Source organism: Rhipicephalus sanguineus, chromosome 10, assembly GCF_013339695.2.
Source record: "Rhipicephalus sanguineus isolate Rsan-2018 chromosome 10, BIME_Rsan_1.4, whole genome shotgun sequence".
NCBI classification, from domain to species: domain Eukaryota; kingdom Metazoa; phylum Arthropoda; class Arachnida; order Ixodida; family Ixodidae; genus Rhipicephalus; species Rhipicephalus sanguineus.
In genome coordinates, this window is record NC_051185.1 from 104,658,748 (window position 1) to 104,681,191 (window position 22,444).

The window sequence follows — 22,444 nt, forward strand, 5'->3', positions numbered from 1 at the left end:
ACGTTTGGATGGTAAATTGTGCACGCGACTCTGATTACTAAACAGCTTAAACCACGGCATGATGCCACGGCGTTATCGGTCCTTCTGAAAAAATGGGGAGGCGTAGAAAGCTGGTTTCTGGATTTAAGTGGTTTCTTGTACAAACAGCATTTTGGTGTATTGTCGTGTAATAGTCTTGGATGTATGGCGACTTGATGATGATGATATGTGGGTTTAATGGGCAAGGGCCAATTGATGGCCAAAGAGCGCCAGTTCATGAGACAAAGGATGTGAGCAGGTTGCGGTAAGTAGCTGTAAAGGGGCCTTAAAATCCTCGCGCTAAAGGCGGGTAAAACATAATATATAATTAAAATCATGAGAGTGACGTGAAATATGTGCAGTGGAAATAATGAAAGTGGTCGCAAGAATAAAACTATGAAGATATGACATCAGCACCACTGCCTCGTCAATGCCCCTTAGTCCAAGGGCCGCGAGGCAAGTGCTACTCCTTTAACGTATTCACCGCAGCAGCGACCTCTGTTTAGAGGCCGTGCTACGGATCACCTTGATATATGACATGAAAACTCTGTACATCGTTAAAAAAATGCAGACAATGACTGGTATGTAAAAAGCGGGTCCCTACCTATGAACATTGAAGGATGAAGTGAAATTGCTGTTGGTAGGGGAAATGAAAAGTGCTTTTTTCTGATAGCGATCGAGTTCCTTGCACTGGATAAGGATGTGAAGGACAGTGAGTGGGGGCACATCTATCACAAAGGGAGCCACGGACAGAAGGTGTGTGTGTGTACTGTATGTGTGACCAATCTAAGTCTGCAGAGTGTAACTTCTGTGTGGCGTGATTCGATACTGGCGGCCAATTACCCCAGATGCGGTTTGACAACGTGTAGCTTATTTCGTGTATGCGTATCCCATGTGGTCTGCCAAAGGCTCTGAGCTTTCTTTTCAGGAAGTGTTTAGGTCTAATGGGGGAATAGCTAAGGATGTATTGTGACTGTTTCGTGGGCAGATGGCTAGCTGGTCGCTAACACGTTGCCTGAATCTCGCGGTGCCCTGGCACCCAGCACACTACGACATGTGTTCAAGTGCGTAGATCGTGCTTAAAAGAGAATACAGCGAGACAAAGATGGGGGTTTTTGTGTCTTTTCAGAGTTTTTAAAGTTTTTACACGCTTAGAGAATGTGTGTAAATAACTGCCTTTTGTAGTTTAATTGATGAAGTTGTTAACGGCCGCAAGTATCGCGTAAGCTTCTGCCGTGAAGATACTTGATTCAGGGTTGTAGAATACCGGAATCCATAAAGGATGGCCCAACGGCTGCGTAAGACACAGAAGTATCGGACTTTGAGGCGTCTGTAAAGAATTCTGCACAAGTGTATTTGTGTTGTAGTTCAAGGAAGTATGTACGGATATGTGCAATAGGCGCGTGTTTCGTTACTTCATGAAGGAAAGATCGCAGTCTATAAGCTGCCACCGCCACGGCGGTAGTTGTGCAGCGGGAGCCAATAGACAGTGTTCGAAAAGTGGCACACCCGTTTCCTCAGCTAAGCCCCTCACACGAAGAGAGTAGGCGCTCGCACGAGGGACGGTGGTCGAAAAGGCAGAACTGGATAATCTTTATTGTAGGGTGTGAGGGGTGTTCCTTGTCTGCGTTCCTTGAGATAGTATAAGAAACGACATGTAGGATCGCTGCAGGTGGAGCGACCACTCGTTCGATTCGACGTAGAGGCTTTCCACGGGGTGGGCGAAAAGCACCCGTAGAAAGACGAATACCGAGTGGTGGACAGGGTCAAGCATCTTCAGCGCTTGGTGTCGCAGACTGATATATTATCGCCATAATCTAGGCGCGTGTGCGTATTATGAGGCTTAAAAGATTCATCAGACACTTCTGTCACTACCCACGTAGTGCGTGACAATACCTTAAAATATTCATGGTTTTAAGCACTGTTCTTTATATACTTTATGTGATATGAAGTTAGTTTCGTGTCTAGAATTACGCCGAGGAATTATACTCCGTTTCACAGGTAGCCGCTGACCATGCAGATCAATGTGGATCGGGATGTAGGCCTCTCTTTCTTGAGAATAATACGCAAGTACTTTTTTGCGGGTTAAGGCTGAACCCGTTCCATGCCCATGTGTTACCTTGTTTAAACCAAGTTGCACCTGCCGCTCGCACATTGACTGGTTGCAAGATTATAACCGATCTGCACGTCGTCGACATATGTGCAATAAAACATATTCCGTGGAATACACAGACGTAGGGAATTCATTTTTATAATAAACAGTGTGCAACTCAGGACACCACCTTGCGGCACTCCAGTTTCCTGGACAAATATTCGGGACAAGACATACCCACTCGAACACGGAACGTGCGATGGACAAATAGCTTTCGATTATGGTCAACATCTTTCCTCGGACACCTAAGTGGGATAGGTCTCTTATATTCCAAAAGCGCCATGTGGTGTCGTAGGCCTTTTCCATATCGAGGAACACCGAAAGAAAGAATTGCTTGTGAACAAAAGCGTCGCGAATTTGTGCTCGATACGGATAAGGTGGTCAGAGGTAGATCTACCCTCTCGAAAACCGCACTGGTAGGGTCAAGTGATTTGTTGCTTCGAGGAAAGTATCAGTCGGCGGTTTATCATCTTTTCAAAAAGTTTACACAGGCAGCTTGTCAGTGCAATGGGCCTGTAGCTCGCAACGGAGGATGGGTCCTTGCCCTGTTTTAAAATAGGAATAATAATGGCTTCTTTCCAGGCCGAGGGGATCTCACCGGAAAACCAAACAGCATTATATAGGGAAAGGAGGGTTTTTGTGTTTCGGATGGCAGGTGTTTCAACATTTCATATACAACACGGTCGGAGCCTGGGCGGAATTATTGCAGCATTAAGCGATGCTTGTAGCTCAGCAATGCAGAAAGGTTCATTGTATGCTTCGTGTTTGTAGACTTGCGCTCTAGTTTCTGTTTTCGATTCTGTGTTTGTATCGGAAAGCTTCACTATAGTGCGACGAGCTCGACACCGTTCGAAGTGTGAACCTAGGAAGTTCGCCTGGTCTTCCAAGCTGTCGCCTGTGTGTTTACTAGAGGAAGTGAATGTGCTTGTCTGCCTGCTACCATGCTAACCATGTTCAGACTTTGGCCTCCTGTGTATATGAATTAATGCCCGATAAAAACTTCTGCAACTTTCCCTTCTTGCCTGTCGGCGCGTTCTCCGCCTTGGGACTTTATATTCTTAAAACTGTCCAGATCTCCGGCTGTGGGAGATTCCCGAAGCAGCCTCCATGCTTTATTTTGCTTTTTGCGCGCATTTCTACACTCAGTGTTCCACCACGGCACACGTCTTTTCCGGGCAGTCCAGATGTTGTGGGATGCACTTATTTGCTACATCAATCAAAAAAGCAGTAAAGTATTCTACAGCTTCATCCACCTTAAAGCACACATGTCGGTCCAACTAAAGAGCCATTTTATGAAACTGTTCCCAATCTGCTTTGTCGATTTGCCATTGGGAACCTGTGGAGGACATTCATTCGCTATCGGTGTGCTCAGAACTATTGGAAAGTGGTCGCTTCCATAAGGGTTATTAACGACTTTCCATTTGAGTAGAGGTACAAGGATGGAGATGTGATGCTGAGGTCTATAGACGAGTACGTATTGTTGGCAAGGCTATAATATGTTGGCTCTTTTATTCAAGAGACATGCGCCGGAAGAGAAGAGGAACTGTTCAATTAGACGACCTCGAGCATCGCACCGAGAGTCACCCCATAGACCACTATGTGCATTAAAGTCCCAAGGACGAGATACGGTTCGGAAGTTCATCCATTAAGGACTGGAATTCATGTTATTCAGTGGGTGATGCGGAGGTATATAAAGAGAGCAAATGGTGACGAGTTTGTTCAGAAGAACCACTCGAACAGCCACTGCCTCAAGGGACGTTTGGAGTGGTAAGTGTGTGCACGCTACTCCTGGATTAACGATCACTGCTACACCACCGGATGACGCGATGGCATCATCCGGTCCTTTCGGAAAATAAGTAACTGCGTAGAAAGTTAGTGTATTTGGATTTTAAGTGTGTTTCTTGTACACACAGCACTTTTGGTGTATGTTTGTGTAAAATTTCTGGATATCGTCGAGGTTTCCAGCAGTCCTCTGACGTTCATTGTATAATTGGGGTTCCATATTGGAAGCAAAGTGGTGCTGTGTGTACGAAAAGAAGTGGCTGTGGTTTCAGTGGCAAGTTGGAGCTCAAGTAACAGGACCATCCTCGGGCCCCGTTATCGGCTTTTTCGTTTTCTTTGCGCGCTCCAAGGAGCTACGCCGTTCTTTCGGTAAGGGTACCGGAGTGTGTGTCCATTGCCTCGTTTGAGACACTGGACGCCCGCGTGTGCGGGCTGGTTGCGTTCGACTTTCTGGCGACCGGGCGTGGGTGGGTTGACCGACGACCTGGAGTCCTGGATCAGTGGCTTGGTAGGTGGAGCAGTCTTGACTGCTGCCACCACGGGAACAGGCGGGGCAGCCTTGGCTACTCCTACCGCGGGGGCGGGTGGCCGTCGCCCAGCACACTGTGCGTGGCATGGGCGACTGCCTGTGGCCGTTGTAGTGCTGCCCCTGTTGCACTACATCGGCAAATGATGGTTTGTGAGGAAAAGCTCGTGAAACACGTTGTCGCGCTTCCGGAAGCTTATATTCTCTGTCACCTTGATTGTGAGGACTTCTTTTTCTCTCTTCCACGCTGCGCATGTTCTGGAGTATGCGGGGTGGGCGCCATCGCAGTTCGCACAATGGGCCTCCGATTCAGTCTTGCAGTCATCGGTTGAGTGTCCTGTAGTGGCGCACTTTGCGCAAGTGAGCTGCCCTCGGGCTTTGGGACGCGTGGCCAAATCTCTGGCACTTAAAACAGCGCCGGGGATTTGGGATATATGCTCTCACACGTAGTTTTAGATAGCCTGTCGCGACTGTTTCCGGGAGTGTACTCGAGCCAAATGTGAGAATTAGATGTCTGGTAGGAAGTCCTTGTCGTTGCGCCTGATTTTGATACGCTGCACATGTAAAACATTTTCATTTTTCCACCATCAAGCAGTTCTTCGTCTGTGAGATCCACGAGGTCGTCGTCTGAGACTACACCTTTCACTGTGTTCATGGTTCGATGCGGTGTAACGGATATGGGCCAATCCCCAAACACTACTAGGTTGTTGAGTTTCTGGCACTGTGATCTGTCCTTAACTTCGAAATAGATCCCCGCTTGCCATTTTGGTGGCTTTGTAACCACTGCCAATGGCGTCAGTTAGGCATCTGGAGACCAAGAACGGTGAGATGTTGGTGGCTTTCTTTTCGGTGCTTTCGCAGTGAATGACGTGGTATTTGGGGAAGTTGTCTTTCTTTTCCACGAGGGAATCTCGGCTTACATCGGTGCGCCACCTTTTCGGGGGGCGATCAATGGAGAAAGGGTTTGGTGATCCATGAGAAGAGGTTTGTTGTTCGGCAGCCATGCCAGCCGCCCACCATCGAGCCCAAGGGGGACGCAGCGAGACACGGAAGGAAACGCGGACGTCAGCTGTACATGGCCACTATAACCAAATATGGTTTACCCTAGGTTGGATAACCACACAAGGTTAACCCTTGCCGCCAGGAAAAGTGAAATAAAGGAAGAGAGGAGTAGACAGGAAAGATCAAAATAAGAGAGAAAGACGAAGACGTGAGTAGAGAGAGAGAGATAGGAAAAGGCGACTGCCGATTTCCCCTGGTGGGTCAGCCCAGGGGTGCCGTCTACGTGAAGCCGGGGCCAAAGGGGTGTGGTGCCTCTGCCGGGGGGCCTTAAAGGTCCAATCACCCGGCGTCGGCTCAACCCCCAGGATCCCCTTTCCCGGACACGGCAAAGCCACGCACGGCTAGGCGTGGGAGGGGTCGAAACCCCCGTTAGCTCGGGTCCGTGGTGTCGCTACACACCAAACGCCTGCTTGCGCAGACGCCCCTGCGGGGAGCACGCCGAAACTGGACGGGGACGAAGGGTCTTGGAGATTTCTGCGATGTGTCACATGTGACCATAGTCGTTGTGCATGGTAGCGGGATCTCTTCGAGCACCAGTGACAGTGGATTCTGCCGCATCTCGGTTAGCTCTGGGTCTTCCCGCTGGGCGGCGGCTAATGTCTCAAAGTCGACGGACGCTGAAACTGTGTCGATGCGGGAGAGTGCGTCGGCTGCTTGATTTTCGATCCCCGCTATGTAGCGGATGTCCGTGGAAAATTCGGAAATGAAAAAGTTGGCGTAGTTCTCTTTCCGAATATGAGGGAACTGTTGTTCTTGAACGCATATGTCAGCGGCTTGTGGTCCATTGAAATGTGGAAAGTGCGACCTTCTAGGAAGAAACGGAAATGCTTTACGGAGCAATAAATGGCCAGCATATCTCTCTTCCATATGTGCTGTAGCGCACTTCGGCCTGTTTCAGACGTTTCGAAAAGAAACCTATCGGTTTCCAGTCCTTGCCGTCGTATTGTTGCAACAATGCTCCCACTGCTGTCGTTGAAGCGTCAACCATGAGTCGCGTTGGCGCGTCGGAAAGCGGGTGCATCAGAAGTGTTGCGGAGGCAAGCTGAGTTTTGGCGTCCTGGAAGGCTTTTTCGCGTGCTCCGCTGACCAGTGAAACTCGGGCGTTTTCTTGGCGTCCCGGCGCAGCAAGTCAGTTAGCGGCTGTAGAATGTGTGCACGGATGGGGTGAAGCGCCTATGGAAGTTGATCACCCGAGAAACTCGCGTAACTTGCGGAAAGAGGTAGGTGGGAAAATTCCCTAACTGCTTGTACCCGTGATTCGAGCGGCAAGATGCCTTGCCCTAACTGCTTGTACCCGTGATTGAGCGGCAAGATGCCTAGTGCTTCAACACCAACACGCACTTTTGGGGCTTCAAAACCAGACCGTGCTCGTCAAGACGCCTGAAGAGGAGCCGCAGGTGATTCTCGTGCTCTTCCGGCGTTTTGCTGGCGACCAAATGTCTAAGTAGACGAAGACAAAGAGCAGTCCGCGGGTGACCTCATTCATGAAACGCTGGAACGTTTGTGCCGCGTTCTTCAGTCCGTACGGCATACGAACGAATTCAAAGCCAAAGGGTGTCAAGGCCGTCTTTGGGATGTCGCTTGGTTCTACTGGAATCTGGTGGTAAGCGCCATTAGATCCAACATCAGGGGCGTAGCCAGGGGGGTTGGGGGGGGGGTTCAAACCCCCCCCCCGAATTTTTTCAGTTTTGCTTGCGTATATATACACGCACACATACAACGCACGCACGAACATACATAAAGTATGGTTGAACACCCCCCCCCCCGAAAAAAATTTCTGGCTACGCCCCTGGTGAAGATGGTCGTTGCCGCGAGGCGATCGCTGAAATCATGGATGTGAGGGAGAGGATATTGGTCTGCCGTTGTCACAGCATTGAGTGCCCGATAATCACCACAAGGCCGCCAGTCTCCAGGCTCTTGTTTTGGCACCATGTGTAGCGCAGAAGACCAGTTGCTGGAAGAAGGTCGAATAATGCCGAGCTGGAGCATGTGGTCGAACTCACGGCGGGCGACTTCGTGTCTTTGTCCCGCGAGTCTCCTAGGTCTAGCGGTGACGGGCGGTCCGGTGGTGACAATGTGATGCGTCACCTTGTGTTTGATTGGCATTTCCGTGTTCCGAGGTTTGGTGATTTCAGGGAATTCAGGCAGAATCTTTTGAAAGTTTGACTCTGGGTTGAAAGTGCAAATGCCGCATGAGGACAGGTGAAACTTCAGTCCGACCACAGCGAGCGAAGTGACGTTATCCTTAGACGACGATCGCGAACGTCAAGATTAAAGTGGCTCAGAAGTCCGCTCCCAAAATGGCCATTCTGACATCGGCCACAACGAAGAGCCATCGATATGCGCGCCTGAGTCCGATGTCTATCGTCATTGACTGAACTCCATATGATTTTTTTGCATTATTATTGACTGCAATTAGGCTGGAAATGGACTTGCCGCCTCGGCGATGTTGAGCTGTTGCTGGTAGGATAGATAGCCTCAGCTCCGGTATGGACAAGGCGTGTGCCGGTGATGCGGTCGACAACGAAGAGGCGGCTTGAGCGATGGCCCGTGTCGCATTCCGCCGTTAGCGACTGGCCGGCGTTTCCCGTCCACGAGCATGGTTGGGTGCAGCGAGTGGCTTGCTCTCGGAAACGGCGGTGGTACCAGCAGACGCTCTGCTCTTCCTCGCTTGAGTGGCCGCGGTGCTGTGGGCTTCGAGCACTGGACGGCGAACGATGCCGCGCAGGCCGGTGTTCGTTGGACAGGGCGAGGTTTTCAACTGCTGCGGCCAGTCGTTCAACTCTGTCCTCTAAGCGACCTAACTGGTCTGCATGTTCGGACCTTCCCGCTGCAGCGATAGACATTTTTGATGGCTCGGTGCAGTCGGTGATGCGGTCGGCGAGTTGAGCCAGACGCTCGAGAGTCACGCGTCGTCCGAGCCAGCGAGTATCGTCCATGTACACAGGGGTCCACTGTTAAAGGGAACATCGGAGCGTGAAGCGGCAGCTCGGCGCCACCGCCGGCCGGCGGCTCGCGCAGACGCAGTGAGCTACGTGCCCGGTGCTCTTTCGTCGCGTCAACGGTTCGCTTCGCGAGGATTGGCAGCGCGGAAGCGGACGGCAGCAGACAACGAGAGAGCACGACTCACAGCGCGCACTGCGCCTGCGTGAAACTCGTTGCAGTCGCTGGCCGGCGGTGGCGCCGAGCTTTCGCCACGCGCTCCGATGTTCCCTTTAACAGTAGACCCCTGTGTACACTGTGGCAGTCTCTGCAAAAACAACTCGCGAAGCAATGGCTGTTGACGCTCCTCTGACGCCTGGTGTCGCAGCAGCTGACGCATTTGGTGGAGTAGTTGCGAGGGACGCTGGTCGCCGAGCTCTTCATGAGACAGGAGTTGTTGCAGCTTGCTCTGTTCGGACACCTCAAGACGTTTCAGGACGGTGCTTTTTAGTTCGTCGTAGGCTTTGTCCGATGGAGTGGAGGCGAGCACATCGTCTACGGCGTCAGCGATGTCAGGTGGCAGTGCTGCAACGACGTGGAGGTATTTAGACTCCTGCGATGTGATGTGTCGCAGCTGGAAGCGGGCCTCGACTTGGCTGAACCACACCCTGGGGTTATTGGGCCAGAAATGAGGAAGCTTTAACTCGGAGGCGTTCGTTGTGGTTGAGCTTGAAGTGCCTTCCTCGTCTGACATGGCCGCTGTTTTTCCAAACGTCGCGGGTCACCACTTTGTAGCGTACTCGTCCCACGGAGGAGCGCAAAGAAGACACCCACACTCCTCGAAGTTTGGGACCAAGAACTAGTTTATTTTCCAAGAAAATCAGGCTTCGAAAACGCCCACACAAAAGGGGCGTGGCCGCTTATCTTCCGCGGCACGCCGGTGATAACGTGAGGCATGTTGGCCGCGTATGCGCCGTGCGCCGCTGCATACGAATTGGTATGCGCACACAAATAAAAATTATCGCGGTCACCTACCATGCCCACCAATGCTGCGATTTTCAATAGGGGTAACTTGAAAAACTGCACTGGAAAATAAATGGTCCGGCTTGTACTTTTATAAAGTTTTCTAAAATGTGTTCTAGTATTCTCATTTATAAATTGCTTGTATGCAGGATATCTGCATCCAGCAGTTATTTTAGTCAATGTTTTTCTAGCTATTATTTGATGGAACAGCATAGGGGGCACTTGCCAGCAAGACAGAGAAGCAGTACGTGGAGGAAAGCTGGGAAGTGAACTGGACTTCGTGCAGTTTGATGCCCTACGTGTGGGGAGGGGAATGGGTAATGCAAGCAAAAAAGGCATACGAAGAACATTTAGAGTCATGGTGCAGTGCGTTTCGACACTAGGGCATGCAGTAGTAAATTGTAAATTGCACCGCAGAGCTTGTACGGGGCTACTGAGCTGCAAGGCCAAATTCTCGAGGCGTATTGTAGAGCCTACTGGCAAAAGAGTGGCAGTAGCAAAATATGGTTGCATAATATATTAATAATAATGGTTGCATAACCGCCAGCCACTGGTAGCCAATATTCGTCGCGCAGCGAACATCGGCATAATAATAGCATTTTATTGGCTGCAACATCGCCCTGGAACGGCCCGATGCTGGACACACATCGGCAACTACGTTGGCGATACGACGGCCCATTGCCGGCATATCGACAGCGGCCCGGTGTTGGCTGCATATCGGCGAATACAACGGTAGGACGTCGGCCCAAGGTGGGCATGAACACCGGCCCGACCCTCGGTGCCGACGTTGGACCGAGATGGGACAACACCGGCGTGCTGCCTGGGTTTGTGTACCCAGTTTCTATGGTCTATGGTAGTTCGCTTGTGGCAAATGTCAGTATTAGGTGTTTAGTGGGGATTTCCTGATTGTTTCTTTGATAACAATTCGCTTTACATTTGTGACGTTTTGGTCTTTCCAGCCTTCGAGAAGTTCACTTTCGGACAGGTCAAGGAGGTCTGTGTCCGATACCACTCCACGTGCGGAGTTCATGGATATATGGGGTGTTACAGTGATGGGGACATCGCCGAAAGTTGCGAGGTTCTTCAGTTGATCAAGTGTACTTTGTCATGAATTTCGAGAAGCAGGTCTCCACTGGCCATTTTTGTTACTTTATAGCCAGCACCTGAGGTGGCTGTGAGTGTTCTAGATACTACAAAAGGTGACACGGCTCTAGCTGTTTTCTCAGTCTTATCACAGTGCACTAAGTCATAGTGGGGGAATACTTCTTTGCGTCGAGTGAGGAAGTTTAGTTCATCGGGCGTACGCGCTTTGAAGCGGTACGATCTGTTAACAATGGGAAAGCTCTATGCATGATAGCGGAATTTGATTCAGCAGCGATGGCGGCTACCCACCATGGAGCCAAACAAGGGGACGCTACACGATTCAAGATATGGAAAGATGCAGACGCCAGCCGTGTACCGCTACTATAACCCAATGCGCATAGACCAAGGTTGGCTATTTGCACAAGGTAACCCAGGCCGCATACGAAAATTGGGAAGTAAATGAAGGTATTAGGAGACAGGACAGCAAGGAAAGAAGATATGAAAGTGAAAGATGAGAGAGAGAGAGATAGGAAAAGGCGACCGCCGATTTCCCCTGGGTGGGTCAGCCCAGGGGTGCCGTTTACGTGAAGCCAAGGCCGAAGGGGTGTGTTGTGCCTGCCGGGGGGCCTTAAAGTTCCAATTACCCGGCATCGGCTCAACCCCCAGGATCCCCTTTTCCCCGGATACGGCAAAACCACGCACGGCGATGCGTGGGAGGTGTCGAAACCCCCCGTAGCTGGGGTCCGTGGTGTCCGCTACAACAACCAAACGCCTCCTTGCGCAGACCCCGCCACCGAGGCGGGTGCCCTGGAAAAGGTAACCGAGAAGCGACAATGTGCTTCAACACAAACCAACAGTACGACGCTAAGCAAGCTAGTCGCTATCTTCGTTATGGTCAAAAGGCTTCGGACTCAGGTTTGCCTACCAACCTCAAGTTCAGCGGGCTCCCGAGGAGCGCATGCTGCAGAGGAAGAAAACATGAAAGCGTACAACTATGACAAACACTATGCTCTCGTCAAGAAATTGTTGCCACTTCGCAGACAGGTGAGAAAAAAAAGAGCTGTTTTACTCCGTCACCAGATCGAAATATATGGCAGTAAACGACCTTCTTATTCAGAAGAAGTTGAGAGAGAGTGCGTGATTTGGCGCTTCGTTTCGCCAAAGGTTATGATCACGCTCGAAAATCTCACCACTTGACATTGCCGGCGAAGTGCACACTTATGAGGTATGTGGGCCCGAGCCCAACGTAGTCAGGTATGAGCCCTTCGATGAAGGAGAGGCTGATCTTTGAGGCATCGAAGCTCAGAAGGAAACAGCACATGGCATGGTTTATCATAGACGAACCGGACATTAAGCCAAAATTTTAGGCTTTAATGCACATGATCGGAAGGCTGTAGGCACCAAAATATACAAGAGTGTTTTGTAATGATCAGAAAATAAAGTTTGCACCTGTAAATCTTTCAGTTTTGTTGTAGCCTCGCAATATTCTTACCTCATAACTTCACGTGCGCGTGCGTAGATAACCATATGGCCTAATAAGGATTTGAGCTCAATAATTGTGGGTGTTGGTTTGATCTTCCCCTTTCATCTTTCCAGTGTCGTCTGCTGCTAGCTTACGTCTTTCAGGAGAGGATGTAAGCCGTTCTATCCGCATCACATGAGACTACCGTGTGGACTACTGGCACTGATAATGAATATTAAGCTTAAAAATTCTGTTTAGCGTCTGGAGCGCAAGTCACGTGACCTTTTATTTTTTTTTCTTGTTTACTTTTTTGTGTTTTCCAGAATAAAAATTTAGTTGAGAGTCAGCGCTTGCCCTGTGTATTTCCTCTGCCCCTTGTCGCTTTGTGTGAGCGCTGCACAGTCCCAAGTATAAATTCTGGATAATTTGTGTTCTACTGCTGAGTTTACACAGATGTTGCTCGTATGCAGCCTGCCGGAGCGCATCTGTCAACGCGCTTTGCGGAGGCGCAACGGTTAGGGTGCCTCGGTGTGCGCGCGCCTCCGCTTCAGGGTGGAGGCACCTTTTAAAGACTCCGCGCCGCCTGGCGACCATACTGGTTCAAAAGTGTCGGGCGGCGCGCAGAGGTTAGCGCGGGAACGGTGCTGTAAACACGTTGTTCTTGACATACTGAGATCCGTTCTTTGGCCGATATGACAAGCTGCTGTGTGCCACTGTGCACTAGTTCACACGCGAAAGGCCAGCGGATGTTTCGCTTCGATCCCCCGCTAAAGGGAACCATGTGTGGATGCGAAGCAGCGGGGAGCCAGTGTCAGCGCTGACGCTTGCGCTTTTGCTGGCGCTAACTCTGACACTGGCGGCGACGTTGACGCTGGCGCTCATCGCGGCGTTGCGCTGGAGAGAATAGAGTTTTAGTTTGCGTTTTTACGCTCCGCTCAGCAGCTAAGCGGAGCGGGAACGCGAATGCGTATGCGCCTTCCGCTACGGCCGTAAGCGGGTTAGCGGAGCGAGGGCCACGCTCCGCTAACGGGCTGCCTAAGCGGAGCGTCGCTGCCGTTTTCGCAAGCGGAAGGGGGACGAAACGCGCGCCGTCTCTCCTGCGTGCAGCGACATGGCTCATTTCAAGAAGGCTGCCTCCGGCGAAGGCACGCTATCAGCGTGCGCTGCGGCTTCCCCGTCACCTGCTCAGTGGAAGGCGCGAAAACGATTCTGAATCGATGAAGATTTGTGCTTTTTGAAGAAGGTTGCATGTGCGGACCCCTTCGGCGATCCCGCCGCGTGGGAGGATGTGCTGCGGAACGTCGTGCTAGCGGCACAACGTGAGCTCACGATTCGCGATATCAAAGTACGTGTGGACCTTCTCGTCGGCTACTTCAGGCAGCAGGATACAGCGAACCTGAGAAAGGAAGTGCTCGCTACTCTACTACTAAACGTTGTTGAAGTGCTGTAGATAAAACGGATAGTCGCAGCGTAACGTGCTTGATTGCTCCGTAGGTCTGGTACCGAAGAGCAGTACGGGGAGCGAGAACAGCTACTCCAAGACATATCGGACGTCATGAGAGAGGCCGACTATGTGCTGATAACCGTGCCGCGAAAGGGAAACGGCGTAGGGCCACCGAAAAGGAACGGCGTGGGCCCACGGCGGACTGCTGAGTTGTCGGCATCGACCAAGGCGCAAAAAGACAAGGCTACGCAGATTAGAGCTTCAGCCATGTCGTCTATCCCCGTAGTCGAAGCCTCGGACGACGCACAGAAAAATGGCAAGTAATCTGGAGTGTGCGCCAACAGTAAACCACAACCTCTGCTTGAACTGTGAAATAGATTAAGTGTTTACCTTCCACAGAGATTAGGTACTTAGCGATTCCCGAATCGGGATCGACGGCATGCAGTTGATTGGTAGTGCCGACAGAGTAGTCAGACTGGTTAGGTAGCTGGAAAATTTTCAGTACAATTGAATTCTTACATTCTTCACTAAAAATGTTCATTATTCAGTATTCAACATTACATGAAGTGCTGGCCGCTGTGCCTGTTTATTATATGGCTGATCCTCAGGCGGCCAATATCCGAGACCCATTATTTAGCCACATGTTATGGATGTGCGACGTATGTATTGTGCACACAGAAAGGTAGAAATAACAGGATGTAGACATAATGTAATGCTCTATTTCAACTTGTGAATTTTTGCATAAAATCTTTTGCATTAGGCTCATTAACTGGGAGAACAAAAATCTAGTATGACAGTTATGGTGAAGGAAGTTATATTTCATTCATCATAAATCTTTATTCAAAGGTCATTTCGTAGTACTTATGAGATTCTCATCCATGTGCCTCATTTTCTTGTGTGCAGATGAGCCGACAGCATCAGACTTGCTGCTGTCTATATATGACGGTAAGAGTTAATGGAGAGTATATCAGTAACCTGCGTTTCGCGGATGATATTGCATTGATGAGTAACGCGGGATACGAATTACAGCGCGGTGTTGATTTTAGGCGGAATAACGCATGTTTTACTCATTGCGTACGCTTCTGCAGCCCCAAATGAAGCATACCGTTGTTCTCTAGCTCATTAGGAAAGAAATAGAGGCAGTTTTCACTTGCCTACACGCGCACGCGCGCGTACTAACGCGATAAAAAAATACAACAGGGCTTGTTGCTCAGCTACTTGGTTCATTACTTCAGAAAAACTGACGGGTACGAAGAAAAGATTCGAATTGACAAACACGGGCGCCCGTGTTTGCCAGTTCGAGTCTTTTCTTCATCCCCGCTCCTGTAGAGAAAGTTCGACAGTAGACGTTTCCACAGTGCAGGAGTGGAAAGAGTCACTGTCGGACTTGATCCCGGTATACAAGCTTTGTGACGTTTTCATCGCGGATGAGAGTGGTATCGTTTATCACATGCAACCTGAGCAGACCCTCACCTTCAAGGGTGACAGCTTTCACGGAGGGAAGTGCAGTAAAAAGCGCTTGACGGCACTGGGTCCGAAAAGCTACCGGTGCTCGTAATAGGCAAATTTGGCAAGCCATGGTGCTTTCCGAATTGGTACAGTCTATGGTGCCGGCAGCCGGCAGAGTAGGCTGCACGGGATGCTGCCGGCACTTAATCTTCACAGTAGCCGTCAGTATGCAAGTGCCAGATTTGCAGGATTAATTTACAGATGTCCACCGGAAGGGCTCTGATCAGCCTCTGCTTGCTCAAGGCACCATAGAGGAGGACGGTGAGACTACTGCAAGTCGACAAGACATACTTTTGCAAAGAAATGATGGAGCGCTCGCCACTAAGCTCCACGGTACTACAAAGTCATTGTGTACTAGTTTCCTACGCGAAATTAAAGTGCCACCAGCTATGAAGAAGTGTGGGCGGCCAAAAGGCCATACACTGACCGTAGTCGGCCTTCCAAAAAGAAAAGCCACCTCAGAGCAAGTCCCTTCCAAACTACTGTGAATGAGGGAAACGAAAAAAATTATCTTGAGCTGGCTTGTAGGAGAAGAGAAACCAAAAGCTGCAATGCAAGGCAAGCAGCTTGAAGAAAGTGACGTTGAACAGAGGCCAGAATTGATTCACTGGGGTGTTATGGATGAAAACGTTGACATCAACTGCGTGAGAAGTTTCTTTTAGGGGCGAAGCTCCTTAGGGTGTGGGTCGTTCCCTCCTCTGTAGTAGTAGTAGTATGCAGCCACCTCTAGTTTATGAATTGCTCAATAGATGGCGTTGTGTGTATATGTCCTTTTGCACAAGATGCTGTATATAGCTGGCGTTGTGTGTATATATATCCTTTTGCACAAGATGGCATTAATTACAGTGGTGCCACGGGCAGGGGGGTAGGTAATAGGATGGGTCGCCAAACCACAGCTTTTTAAGGGGGACCCAGTGCCCCGAGGCCACCAGTGTAGACAGATACGATTTCAAAGTGGCACCAATATCCAAGACACGTAGAGTCCGGGGGAGAAGAAATCGACGTAGGCACGAGGACCGAGCAAATTCAGACGTAGGGTATATTAACATGCAGGGTGGCAGGAATAGGTTGAAGTGGGGAGAGATAGAAGAGCAGCTAAGGGAGGAAAAGCTGATGGTATATGGGTTTGTAGAAACACATCTTATACCCGTGTCACACGGGCGTTTCGAAGGCCATTGAACCGATGGTCAATTGACTCAACGGGGATGCACGCGCTGCCACACGGGCAGTTTCGAAGGCCAATGAGTCAGTGGCCCATCGAGTCGACGGAGCACTCCACAACTCCATTGAAACTTCGACGGCCATCGAGCGGCGGAAGCGGAAACAGCGTCACCGCGCCCTCTCGTTCCCAGTGTGCTCGTACTCATGATTAGAAAAGGAAAAATTTAACGAGTATGCATGCAGTATGGGCGTTGTAACTTATTTACTAAAGTATTTGTGTGATTTGGAATGTAAGAATTGCTCATGCTCGCGATAACTCTCGCCATGCTCGTTATCGCCAGCAAGTAGCAGCATTTGTGTCCTCGCCGCCATATTGATCACTGGCTTATTTTTTTTGCTCTCTACGTTCGTGCGCTCTGGTTTTTTTTTCTATTTTTCATTTCCTCGTGTTTATTTTGCTTTGAAGTTTTTGAGTTATTACTTTGTCGTAAGTTGTGACCGTTTCCGCGCGCGTGTGTGTGGGGAAGGCTTTTTTTTAAATTTTTTTGTTGAGATTTGTGCTTGTGCTGGTTGAAATGGCCGACGCGCCGACGCCAAAAAAAAAAAAAGGAGCGCCAGCGCCACGTCAGCTTTGGGGCGAGCAGGAAACGGCGCTCCTCATAGATATGTGGGAGGACCACCTGGTCGATCTGCGCCGTCAAAAGCGGAAGGCCAGCGTCTACGATGCCGTCGTCGAGGCCTTGCGACAGGCGGGCTTCGTAAGGACAAGACTGCAAGTGCAGCACAAGGTTGAGAGTCTTTCTCAAACATATCGGTAAGCGGCTTTCTTCACTTTTATTGAAAGGTGGTCTAGTTCGTGTTGAATTGAATGCATTCACCCAGCGAGACCAAGACTGGGACGAAGGAGCGCACAAAACACGACCGAACTTCCTCTGCACTTCTTCGTCCCTGTCTTGTTCTTGCGGGTGAAATGTTTTGATAACTTTGTCCGATGAGTTGAGTTTGACAGTCCAGCTACTACGCTGCCGTTTGTGCTATACCGGTTGGCCCGTGATCCCGGAAGCAAAACAAAATGTTCCTTGCCCGCCAAGTGACCTGAGCGGTTGCATCGGAAGCGTTGGCGTGACATGTGACTAGCAGTTTCTGTCGCACAGGGATCTGCAGCGAGAGAGACGTGTTGTCTAATGACAGAAAAAAAGAAAAAAAAAACGCGCCGGGAGGGTGTTTGCATAACTTTTGTGGTGGTATTCCGCGTTGTTTGAGCGGATGAACTCTATCGGGCACGAACGGGCACACCTCTCGAGTGATATTGCTAGCGCGTGATGCAGTTGCTCGGTGTCTCAAATCGAGCCATTTATAATCCGAGGCCGCAAATTCTAACGCAGCACACAATTTCAATGTTACCGACGCGCGACAAGGCCTTCAACAGTTTGTTGACGTTCGAGGTAAATTAAATAGTCTTCCTGTTCCACTTTTCATTTGGCGAATGCGATCAGTATATTTTTATCTGTGTTCGCATATGCTTCTTGGTTTATCAATTTTTTTTGTTCATAAACTTTCAGATTCTGGTTGAAAAACCAAAAAACGGGCGCCGGCGCTATACCCTGGGTCCATTTCTGGCGGATACACCAGATATCCAAGATATCGTTTAATATCGAATGTTTGATTCGATGGTACCGATGATGCTATCCTAACAGGTGCCAAACATGTGTCACAAATTCTATATATCTCGTAGAGAAAGACGTTGAGATATGCGCACTATTTCATGATGTACGTGATATATGAGAAATCACGGTCACTTTTAATGTTTCCCTGTCGAATGCGGAGAAATATGATAACCAAAAGCAGCCAACACTGATCATTTTGCTTTCTATTTCTAGCACGCCTTTTCTTTGTTCTTTTTGCAGTGTCAATAACGTCGTTAATTCTTGTGGAGCACGTAGCAGCAATCAATACACATTTTGTGCATGTCGCGCATATATATCAGTTTTGCATCCGTGATGTGTTCCGGTAATGGCTTCATATTGTAATGTTTATAAGTCTGGAGGCGTCGGTCTGAACATAAGAGCAAATCGTTACATCGCCGTGCAGTTGGCAAGAAGTAAACAAGATCTGGCTTCGCGACCCCTCCCAACGGAGGGCAGAAAAACAGCCGTCGTTCGATATCGCCACACCGGAAACGCATCTCGGACCATTCTTGCACTTCCACTTACTTCAGCAATGCGTAAGGTAACAGTTCAAAGGTTCTGAGGCCAAAATGCAGAAACTTCAACCATCGCAACTCATCTGCGCTGAAATCGGTCCTACCCAGTGCGACTCCCAGCGAGTGTTAGGCCTAGCGTACCGGCCGAGTCCGTCTACATGCCACCGGCACTTGTTGGTTTAAGTACACGCAATTCCAACGCGTAAGCATTACTGTACAGCACAGTCTGGGCATATGTTAACTTAAATTAACCTTTTTTCTTGTCCACGGTGTCCGCACAAGGAGCGATGACCATCGATGCGACGCGCTTTCAGCAACGGACGCACGCTCACCCAAAGCAGCCGCGGCCGCTCTCGCCGGTACCTTCTCTGACTCATACGTCAAAACACATACGTGTCAACTGGTACGCGTCCGTGAACTAACACACCAGCATCTTTTTTCAACTAATTGTATTTGTTTTTGCTGAGCGGTTTTATAGTTGTAGGTACCGGTAGAACTGCGATTCAGAATACAGGCACACCCGCCCCGCAGTGATATCGTCGCTCGCGCTAGAAAACAACTACGTATGAATTCTTGTAGGCGCCTGTTTATCGAACGAGTCAACATAAAGCTTCTGTGCATGTTCATCATTAGCAAGGGCGAGAAACGGCTATTAAAAATCGGCAGTAACAGCCATCAAGCTGTACCGTGCTCCTCGATCCATTTCATATTTTTCGCAGTTAAGACGGGAATTCTTAAAGAAACTTAGCGCTCTTCTCATTTTGGGGATTTCATTCGTTGCCGTCAAACCTGTTGTTGTGTCTAATAAAGAAGCAAGCTGGATTTCGGAAGGAAGCTCGCGTCTTCCTTGAGTGCACGATATGAAAACATGAAACGAAACGCTGTCTTACTGTATTGACTAGTTCTTTTACAGTGATTCCGCCATGTTTCAGCGTGGTGCAGTGGTAGAGTACTCGGTTGGAGATCGCGAGGTGGCGAGTTCGAATCCGCGTTGTGGAGGATTTTTTTTTTTTGTCACACGGCATTTTTTTTTTTATTGCACTAACGCTTTCTATAGCACTTTCTTTACTAATATAGTTGTGTAGGTCAGGTAGGCACCGCCGTTTTAACACTGTAGAGCCGTTTTGCGCTTCAGTCCCAGCGCCTCCCAGTAAAACGCCCCTCCAGCGGCCCAGTATCCAGCGCAACTCTGGGCCCATAATCAGTCATGGCACTGGACGCTGGTACCCAGTGGCGCTGGGTTTTGCAATAGGGAGCACTTTAATGGTAATGCAATGTTGAACTTAAGCTTGCGCTGCAGTCTACTCCGCAGCCATATTATGAAGTTATAAGTGTCGTTGATGTGCACAACCATAAAGTAGGCCCCGAGATTTTTTATGGCATACTAAGAAACGTGCACTGACAGCTTCCGAAAAAGAGCAACTGAAAGACTTGATTTCCTGTAATGCGAAATCTAAAGACATAAAGGATGCCATTCCGAGAAAAATGGAAAAGTACGTTACCTCACAGAACATTAGGAACTTGAAGCATACAAATTTTAAAAAAAATACAGGACAGTGCACATCACGGAGCCCTTCTGCAAGAAAAAATTAACGAATTGTTTTCCAGAAACTCCGTATGGAAAGTCCATATAGAAGAAAATGCAGGAAATGATCTCTTGTATATATTGCTTCAGTCAGAGCATATGGCCGAGTTACTAGAAAAATGTCCTGAAGTGTTGTTCTTTGATGGTACGTATAAAGTTAATAGAGAAGGGTTTGTCTTGCATTCGGTACTGTGCGAAGATGGGACTAGCATAGTAGGCCTGTATGTTACGCATTTGTTCAGCGGGAGACGTCAGAAATATTAAACTCCTTCCCGGAGAGATTCCTACGCTTGAATCCTGTTGTATAGGAGATGTGCAAAATTCTGATAATGGATGAAGATTTAAAAGAATTAATATAATTTCGCAGCTTCTGCCCGGATGTAGAATCTTGTTGTGTTCATGGCACGTGTTAAAGTATTTACACACCAAGGTAATGCAGCATGTCAGACAGCCTAGATAAAAAGTGTGTAAAAGCGATAATTACGAAACTGGTTTTTGCACATACTGAGCATATATATCAAGAGCATTTGCAAGATTTAGTGAAAGCACTTGAAAATGACAAAAACCTCCTGGAGTACTTCTATGAAAATTGGCACAGTTGCAAGAGCATGTGGTTTCATGCTTATCGTGCTAATGCATTTAGTTTAGAAAATAATATTAACAATCGAATAGAGAGCCATAATCAAAAGTTAAAGAATTATCCAACACGTGACATGCACTTAGTGGAAGCAGCGAAAGCTTTGATAAGGTAACTCATGATGTTCTTGCAGTCGGCCATACACCGTATAAAAAAGTCAAAATTTGCCGTGACACCAGTAAGGTTGATCAGTTTTGCATGGAAGTGTCAGCAAAATGCACCGAATATGCTAGGAGATTGGTATGTAAAGGGTATGGATTGTATATGAAGAATCCAGGAGAATGTTTTGTCTCTGATGGGAAACGCACCGTTTTCATTGGCAGTAAGCTTTACGAAGTTAGCAATAATATGAAGACGTGCATATGCACATTTCACGTGCAGTACCAGCTGCCTTGGCAGCATATTCTTGCAGCTAGATCAGAAAATAATATGACACTCTTTCATGAAAGTTGCGTGTCAAAGCGCTGGCTAAAATTTGATGTGCAGACTAACCTAACAGTGTCACCAAAAAACTAAGCATTTTAAAAACAAGCGTGGACAAAAAGGTGCAGCCAAAGCTTGATACGGCCGAGGCTAGGTATAAATATGCATATGCACGTCTGTGTAGCACTTTCACACTTGCACTTTCACAGGGAGTTGCTAATGTACTTGCAGAGTGTAGTGCAACTGAACTTCACGAAAAACTTAGCCAGTGTGAGGATTTATTCCAAAATCTTTTGAGTTATCCTACAAATATAAAACGTGATTCACCACTTTCTAAAATGATGCAGTATAATGAACGACAAGTGGTGAAGAAAAATATGCAGAAGGTTTCAAGTAACTCAACAATTCGCAAAGTGTAGACCTGACCGATGATGTAATGGCCGAGTCTATAGATAATAAAGGTATGAAGAATGGCTCCACAGAAGATAAATCGGAATTGAAACAGCAAGCTGATGCGAGTTAAATCAGATCCAGAAGATATTCGCAATGCCCATAGACTGTCGCGCCGCCAAGCGGAATTCAGGAGCGTCCTCTCGAGGAGGGTTAGTAGATGACAAAATGGCAGCACTACGCAGTCGCTCCCTTGTTCGGCTGAGCTAACCTCAGTGTTAACGCGTTGGCAAGGAAGGAACACTACGACTTGGCATGTTCCCTGCATCAGTGAACAAACCGGGCCCTCCGTGACACGAGAAATCTGATTCGTTCTTGCGAGGCGCGAAGTTTCCGTGAAAATACGTGGCGACTCGCGCTTTCAATGCTAGCCCACAGCGTACGCATACTATCAGCTTCGCGAGGCTTTCTGTAGCTACGTAGGTTAGTTAAATGTTATCGTCTGACACATTCAGGTGAAGCTCACCCTGTTTTACTTGTACAGTAAACCCTCGTTAACTCGAACTCGCTTATCTCGAAATCTCGGTTAAGTCGAAACTTTTTTTCGCCGTGCATTAACCTCCCATAGGTGCTATGTATTTGCCCCCTCTTATCTCGAAACGTTTTCCGGAGGGAACAGCGGATATCTCGAAATCTTGACCGGGAGGGCCGAAGGCAAAGTCCACTCCCAACAGGAAACGAGGGCTCCATGCGAACGCTTAGCTCTTACTATACGTGCCGAACGCGGTCGTGAAGGCCGAATTTGAAATTCCCGCGGACGCAGCCGTTTCCTATCAGCCTTGTCAAGCAACCGTGGGAGTGATCACATGTGCGCACCTGCGCGCGACTTATGCGCCGTGGGCGGCGTGTGCAAGCGTGGGCCAGTCAGTACGCAACCTAACCCTTGCATGTGCGAGCTGGTATTCTTTGTTTTCCCCGCGATCTGCGCACGACGCATCTTGAGTTCAGTTTTGCTGAGTAGTGAGTGGTGTGTGCAACGGACGCTTCCGAATATCGACCGCG

General features: G+C 48.9%; 1 protein-coding gene across 1 annotated transcript in view; it reads right to left on the reverse strand.

Moving 5' to 3' along the window:
• LOC119406626 (sterile alpha motif domain-containing protein 1-like) overlaps window positions 1-9,216 on the reverse strand; it is a 14,543-nt gene extending 5,327 nt beyond the window's left edge. Inside the window, exon 1 of the mRNA XM_037673359.1 lies at window positions 8,778-9,216. Coding sequence (XP_037529287.1) covers window positions 8,778-9,216 — 439 coding nt within the window. The remainder of the gene's footprint in view (window positions 1-8,777) is intronic.
• Window positions 9,217-22,444: the final 13,228 nt, after the last annotated feature.